Consider the following 8,184-nt stretch of genomic DNA (forward strand, 5'->3'; position numbering starts at 1 on the left):
ATTTCTTAGAAACCCACTGAAAGGATTGCTGTATGAGTAAATACCAGGCCCAGAGGACTCACCCTGAGGTAGGTGAATCAGAGGGCAGCAGAGCTAGAAATGTTATTGTCCTGGGAAAGCCTTAAATAAAAGTCCTCGTTAAACTCAGACAGCAGTTTTTGTAAATTTGTAAATTTTTCAAACGCAGCTCAGAATTTGCAGAGATTAAGCAGTGTGAGAGCAAAACAAAGCCTATAAGAGATGCTAACCTTTACTGATCACTTAGTACATGCTGGGTGATTTCATATCAAAATTATTTATATAAGCCAAACACAATGACAAATTCCAACCATTCCTTAACAATGCCCTAAAACAGAGACCCACAGTTTTATACCTAGCAAAGCAAAACATTCTATTAAGAGTCTCCATCCTGTTGAGTCCCCTTGTGTCTTCCCAGGAGCTCAGCTGTCTTTCTAAAAAGCAAAGCAGAGGCTCTTCACCTCCAGGTCTGTGTCACTTAGGAGCAAATTCAGTCTTATCCATGCATGTAACAGGGCACTGTCCTTCTTTCCCTGTAAAAAAGTACACCAATAATTTTCTTCTAGGTTGATTTCCCTTTTTAGTAGAGGGAGAGGAAGGTCAGTGTGCATGGTTCCCACCCAACCAAGAAATGCAGTGAAAAGGCAGGGAGTACATTTTACAGGCCAAAAGAAGGTGAGGGCAAACAACTGTATACGCTGACATGAACACAGAAAATTGACTGCATGCTGTTGTCTGTTTTGAAGAAAATCTGAAGGAAACATAACAAATAAGGATGTTTTTATGCCATTGGTTTTTCATGTGTATTAAATTTTGACTCTTGGAACCCCTCAGAAATAACCATTTGCTGCCCAACTCTAAGGGGCAGGGACCTTCAGAGTTTCTTCATAACTTTCTCTGTGACTCGACTCTATCCAGCAAATGTGATTGTGATTTGAATGATAATTTCCCAGCCTCATTATTTCACCTGGCATTTTGCCTTTGTTCTGTCCAGGAAGCAGAATGTGCCTACATCCTGTTTGTCATTGCCACGTTTTGGCTGACAGAAGCTTTGCCTCTGTCGGTAACAGCTTTGCTGCCTGGCTTAATGCTCCCTATATTTGGGATCATGCCTTCCAAGAAGGTAAGTTCTCCTGTGAATGTTTGACACAATTAGATTCCCTACTTCATGCTGCTACTTCCAATGAGAAAGCTGTATTTAAAAGGATCAATAATCCTATTGATAAGGCTTCCACATAAGTCCTCCAAACTTCCAGCTGTTTCTTGCCTCTAGAATTCTGCATGTGTGTCCACCTTCAGGTGGACAAAAACAAAACACAGACTGTTGCTTCTTGAGTCATGTGTGTCAGTAGGAGAAATGTGTGTCCAATCTTCCCAGGCTGACATCCATGCCCGGTGCCTACCTCCCAAGAAAAGGGCCAATTCTTTCACGTCCTGCATCAGTTTTTTCTAGTCAACAGAATTTGGTCTCACACAGTGTTGGAAAAGCAATTTTTGTTTCTAATGAAGAAAAAGCTTCCCTGTTTTCTTTTCCAGAAACCTGCCATTTCAGAAGATAAGGCCAAATTAACTTTCACATGTGTTTCCATTTTGTTCTTGCTGAGAGTTTATTCATGCTGAGAGGTGTTTCTTACCTTTATACAATCTAAGGGTACCCATCTGAAGAAAATGGATTCAGTTTCCCACTAAAAGCATGAAATGCATTGAAACCAGAATATCTATCTCCACCCAGCACACAACTGCCTAAACCACAGCTGAAACATTCTCAGGCAAGATGTCATGTTCAAGATGCCAGGCCATGCAATTTATCACCTTTGGATTTCTATCTTCTACCTGGGCCCAGTACTGCTTTCATGAGGCTCATCTGTCCTGTAACGTGGGTGGAGACTTCTGTTTTTTAACTAACCCATAATATCCATGATACAGTTTTCTTCCCCTTTCCGTGGGAGAAGATTTTACCACAGCCTTGTGATTCAATTTAAGCCAAGCATTTCGTAAAGTCAGATAGATGTTTAGATAAGTTTGAAAAGATTAGATAAGTTTGAAAAATATGTAGTATAGGGTATCCCACACTTTGAGTGTGATGGTATACACTAGCGTTTAAAGGTTTTGAGAAGGCCTACAAGAAAAAAAATTCTAGAGTCATAGAAAACTCTGTTTTTTAAACTTATTTGACCACAGAAACTTTTTTTTTTTTTTTTTTTTTTTTTTGCGGTATGCGGGCCTCTCACTGTTGTGGCCTCTCCCGTTGCGGAGCACAGGCTCCGGACACGCAGGCTCAGAGGCCATGGCTCATGGGCCCAGCCGCTCCGCCGCATGTGGGATCTTCCCGGACGGGGGCACGAACCCGTGTCTCCTGCATCGGCAGGCGGACTCCCAACCACTGCGCTACCAGGGAAGCCCAGAAACGTTTTTTTAAAGAAAAATAGTACGTACCTTTCAGAGCATTCTTTGGTTAAGTCCTGCTGCAAGTGGTTGCCCAAGTATCTGTATACTCTACTAGTCTCCCCACTCAAGATACAAAAGAGTGACTGCAGTTTTGGTATAATGGTGGTGATAAAGATACTGGCATGCCAAAGCTTGACTCGAGACTTTCCCAGATCATAGTCATGGCCATTCTGCCACAGGAGTACAAACTAATTAACCCCAGTTTACAGATGGAGAAATTAAGGCATAGAAGGCACTTGCCTGATGTTGCTCAGCTCTTTAAAAACTTAGTATATGGGGACGCTTTTTTCTTTTCTATATACTTTTTTCATAGCGCTACTGTTTCTGGGTAAGGATGTGGAACTTATTTAAATTTGTATTCAAACACATCTACATTTCTTTCAACAAAATAGAAAGATCATGTAGTTGAAGGTCAAAGTTAAGTGCAGTGGAACAGTGTCTTTCTGGTGCAATGTTTTCCCCCCACCAACGTAAATAATGGGTTTAACTGTAATTTCAGGTGGCATCTGCATATTTCAAAGATTTTCACCTACTGCTAATTGGAGTCATCTGTTTAGCAACATCAATAGAAAAATGGAATCTGCACAAAAGGATTGCTCTAAGAATGGTGATGATGGTGGGTGTGAACCCAGCATGGTAAGTACTGTGCTTACCGTTCCAGGTTTACATTCCAAACAGACCATTTTTGTGCAGAGCAAATAAACAGATAATTAATGCATATCCAGACAATCATTTGTATGGCAGTGTAATTCATGACTTTTTTTTTCTCTGCAAATATGAAAGTGATATAAAAGGTACTTGAGGGGCTTCCCTGGTGGCGCAGTGGTTGAGAGTCCGCCTGCCGATGCAGGAGACATGGGTTCGTGCCCCGGTCCGGGAGGATCCCACATGCCACGGAGTGGCTAGGCCCGTGGGCCATTGCCGCTGAGCCTGCAGGTCCGGAGCCTGTGCTCCTCAACGGGAGAGGCCACAACAGTGAGAGGCCCGTGTAACGCAAAAAGAAAAGAAAAAAAAAAAGGTACTTGAGTTGGAGGAGGAAAAGAAAGAAAACTTTCCCACTGCAGGTCTAATTACAGGGAGGCTGGAATAAGTGGACACAACTCGTTCACCTTTTATGCACTGTAGGAGTCAAAGCTGAGAGAAGCCTTGAACCTCAACAGACAAGACTGACAGACATCAGAGTAGATTTCAGTGCTAGCTTGTTTACCTGGCTGATTACACATTCAAGACTCGTTCAAGAGTATCCTCGATCATCAGGGAGAATGTTAAGAACCAAAGACATTGCTGACAAAATACAAATATGTGCAGAAAAATTCTATGGTGAACATTTCTCTTTTTAAATGAACTGTTCCAAAGTGAAGCAATTAAGAAGGTTCATTTATAGAATGTGAAATCACTCATTAGACTGATTTTCCCCACTAAAATAAATGCTTTTTTCCATTAAATTAATTGGCTGTTTTGGTTTTAATTCTAGCTCTTGTTAAGAACAAAGATGGGAGCTAAAAAAAAAAAAAAATTCCAGTGTCATAATCATTTACCTAATGGCATTATGCTTTAAAGCCTTAGGTGGTTCTTCCCTTCTCATCTTTCTTTAAAATATAGGAAAATTGTATTGAATTATGTTGCATAATTCGTTCCAGGGTATAACCACATCTGTGTTTATCATTTATGGAGCAAACTGTTTTGTTAAGTAGAAAAAAAATTCAATAACTCAGATCAGACACATTTTTAAAAATATCTGTTACTTAAAAATTTTATGACATGTATGTATTAAGGGCATTTCACTCTTACAATGAAATGGTGTTCCATACCTCTTAAAGTGCTGTAGAAATGTGTCTCTTTTCCTTGGCCACCTGCTCACTGGCCCCAGGGGGTGAGGTCATACACTGCACAGTGAGGCAAGGGTCCTGTCCATTATACAGTTAAGCGGTTTTTCAATTTAGGCATTTTTACCACACAGAAGTTTTATCAGTTCCCACCCTTTGTGTAGTGAAAGATTTCTTGTTTTGCCAGTGCCTGAAGTTAAAATTGTTTCTTTTTTTTTTTATTATTAAGAATCATTTCTTGTTTAAACAGTTTTCCTAAAAGTTTTCTTTTGTTTTGTTTTACACATAGAAAATATCCACCTTATCTGTAGTTGGAATTTATAGTGTGGAATTTTCTTATAGATCTATTTCAAAAGAGACTCAGAGAATTTCATAAATGGCTCTATATGGAAAGATGTGCTTCTGAATGATTTTCTTGGACCTCCTACTCAAAAGAGATCATGTTTTTTTCCCAATTGTGATTTTGAAAGCTTATAGACATGGTTTAAAATCCTATAATCTTAGGTATGTCATTTCTTAAGGGAGAAGAATTACTCTATTTGTAAGAGGAGACAATGTAATACATCCAGTCTTGACAACAGGCAGGGATGTCAGATTCAGGAGAGCATGAATAATTGAATCTACAGAAAATTCTGAAACCTCATTTTAGCTAGTGATTTTACCCATTTCCTCCACCCACCATATATTGAACCAGAGTAGTTAACAAGTAAAAAGCAGATTTATAAATATTAACCTCCCTCCTTGCCCTTGTGCCTCCTTGGCACATATACTAATAATCAGAGATACGACCCAAACATAAAAGAAAGAATAAGGGATCTTAAATGCAAATGCTGACTGCACCTTATCTTACTAGTATTTGAAGATGTGTCATCTGTAAAGGGCATTCAAATATTGGTGTAATATTATAAGCTGTTACACCATCTACCAACTTGCAGTTTGATTATAAGTTTTATCATTTTTCTGGTTTCAGAGAGAAGATTCTTATGGTTTTCAGGGAGACAAACCTCGTAAGAAATCTACCCTTACATGTGCCATTTTGATTTCTACCTGGCTATAGCTGTCCTCAGTTCCTCATCTGGGAGGAATCTTAACCTTCTATGTTTTGAAAAAATTAATTCACAACTCATAAACAACATCCTTTACAGTTAAGTGATACAGAGCTGGTGAAGCTAGAGAGCACAGTTCATAATAAAAGCCCTCTCATTTCAGGCTGACCCTGGGGTTCATGAGCAGTACCGCCTTCTTATCTATGTGGCTTAGCAACACCTCTACTGCTGCCATGGTGATGCCCATCATGGAGGCTGTGGCCCAGCAGATCATCAGTGCTGAAGCAGAGGTTGAGGCTACTCAGATGACTTATATCAGTGGATCAACCAACTATGGACTGGAAACAGATGGTATCACATGTTGATTTGGCCACAGTGGGGTCTAGTCATTTGGGCAATAGAAAAAGCTCAAGAATTCTGGGTTATATTTTGAACCAACTGTCCATACATGCATGATGGGAATTTAACCTTCTTCTTTCTCTATTTTCCAGTATTTATTTATACAAGGGAATTACATTTACCCAAATATTTTACTTTCAATTAATGGCTGAATTTACATTCTCTGGAAAAAGGGAAAGAATAAGTATGACTTTTCTATCCTCCAGCCAGTCTGTTAGAACTTTCTCTGTCTTTCATGCCTTTATCAGTAGACCTCCAAGTTACCCTTTTATACTGAAATGACTTTCCTGCATAATATTGGGAACGTTTAATTCTTATATTCTATTTGGAAACAGCAAATAACATTTTACCTTGGTTATTTCTGGTCTGATAAACTGCTCTGATGCAGTGAAAAAAAAATTTTGGGAGGATACTGGTGTTCGTAAAATACTTTATTATGATGACTGTTATGTAGGTACAAGGTGAATTTGTTTATTTTCAGTTTCTAATAATGCTTCCATCTTCACACACACACATACACACACTGATAACCCTTCATTTAAATTATTATTATTATTTCTATTTAATGTTTTGCAGAAAATGTTAATGGACATGAAACAAGTGAGAGAAAAGAGAAAACAAAACCAGTTCCAGGGTAAAGAATATTATTTTGATTAGGATTTTCTGAATTACATTTTAATAAAATTATAAACTGGGTCAATTTGTTTTTCAGATACAGTAATGATGCAGGGAAAATTTCAAGCAAGATGGAGCCAGAAAAGGTACATTAAATTTGATTCTCTCTGAATAATTATACATAAAATTATATTAGATTTGCAGTTAGATATGTATGCATTTTAAAACCTGTTACTTGCTTCCTTGTCTATAAATTACTTTACTTGCTTACATCAAAGCATGTTGTATGGGGACTTCCCTGGTGGCGCAGTGGTTGAGAGTCCGCCTGCCGATGCAGGGGACGCGGGTCTTATGCTACTAATAGGAGTTTATTTGTACAACCACCTTGGAACATTGTTTGGCAAACTCTACTAAAGCTAACATATGCAATCTTTGACCCAGTAAATCCACTCCTAGCTATACACCCAACATAAATGCATCTACATGTGCACCAAAGATACAGACAAGAATGTTAAAAAAAAAAAAAAAAAAAAAGCATGTTGTAATGGTTTGATAAGCCTTCATGGACGGACTGAAATCAACATCCTGATAGGAAATATTTTAGGCTCTGAAAATCAGCCTCATTTTCTCCTTTTACCAGGTTCATGGTGATGGTTAGCATATGCAGTTTAAAGAAATATAATGCTAGTCTCAGAGTATTGTTTCATTTTCTTATTAAAATCTTGCTGCCTTTTTATTAGGCTCATCCTGTTTCTTCCAGGGTATGAACTTAGAGCAACTCCTATTCATGTAATTACAATCTAGTTATCTTTAGTGTCTTCCTTACCACTAAATTCAATGCAAAATTCATGAGCTGCTACTGTCAAACACAGATGGAGGGGCTGTTGTAGCTATTCTGCCTATTAAAGGAAGGAAAGAGACTTTTGTAAACTATCCCATAGAATTCACTTCCCCAGAATAAATCAATGTAAAAATACTATATTAGGTTGTATTGGGAGCAATATATCTTGAGATCATTGAAAAATAATCCTGCATAGAAATAGTCCAACGGTAACCATGGCATTAGAAATATGAGAGTGGGGCATATGTTCCTTCCTCAGGCTATAATGCACTAGCATGCAACTCAATAGGAAAAAGAAAACTTTCTTGTTATTTACAGAAATCTTCAAGGAAAGAGCGATTTTTATGTAAAGAGAAAACTAATACAAAGATAAGTTTTAACAAATAGAACTACCATATGACCCAGCAATCCCACTACTAGGTATATACCCTGAGGAAACCAGAATTCAGAAAGAGTCATGTACCAAAATGTTCATTGCAGCTCTATTTACAATAGCCCGGAGATGGAAACAACCTAAGTGCCCATCGTCGGATGAATGGATAAAGAAGATGTGGCACATATATACAATGGAATATTACTCAGCCATAAAAAGAAACGAAATTGAGCTATTTGTAATGAGGTGGATAGATCTAGAGTCTGTCATACAGAGTGAAGTAAGTCAGAAAGAGAAAGACAAATACTGTATGCTAACACATATATATGGAATTTAAGGAAAAAAAAATGTTATGAAGAACCTAGGGGTAAAACAGGAATAAAGACACAGACCTACTGGAGAACAGACTTGAGGATATGGGGAGGGAGAAGGGCGAGGTGTGATAGGGTGAGAGAGAGACATGGACATATATATAATAACAAACGTAAGGTAGATAGCCAGTGGGAAGCAGCCGCATGGCACAGGGAAACCGGCTCGGTTCTTTGTGGCTGTCTGGAGGGGTGGGATAGGGAGGGTGGGAGGGAGGGAGACAAAGAGGGAAGAGATATGGGAACATAT

At 38.6% G+C, this 8,184-nt stretch overlaps 1 protein-coding gene across 1 annotated transcript in view; it reads left to right on the plus strand.

The window, feature by feature from the left end:
- Positions 1–8,184, plus strand: part of SLC13A1 (solute carrier family 13 member 1) — a 108,056-nt gene that overhangs the window by 18,567 nt on the left and 81,305 nt on the right. Inside the window, exons 2-6 of the mRNA XM_007471291.1 lie at positions 1,013–1,141; positions 2,966–3,102; positions 5,502–5,689; positions 6,314–6,371; positions 6,450–6,498. Of these exons, the coding sequence (XP_007471353.1) occupies positions 1,013–1,141; positions 2,966–3,102; positions 5,502–5,689; positions 6,314–6,371; positions 6,450–6,498 (561 nt within the window). The remainder of the gene's footprint in view (positions 1–1,012; positions 1,142–2,965; positions 3,103–5,501; positions 5,690–6,313; positions 6,372–6,449; positions 6,499–8,184) is intronic.

The sequence above is a fragment of the Lipotes vexillifer genome, unplaced genomic scaffold, assembly GCF_000442215.2.
Source record: "Lipotes vexillifer unplaced genomic scaffold, Lipotes_vexillifer_v1.1 scaffold618, whole genome shotgun sequence".
NCBI lineage: Eukaryota > Metazoa > Chordata > Mammalia > Artiodactyla > Lipotidae > Lipotes > Lipotes vexillifer.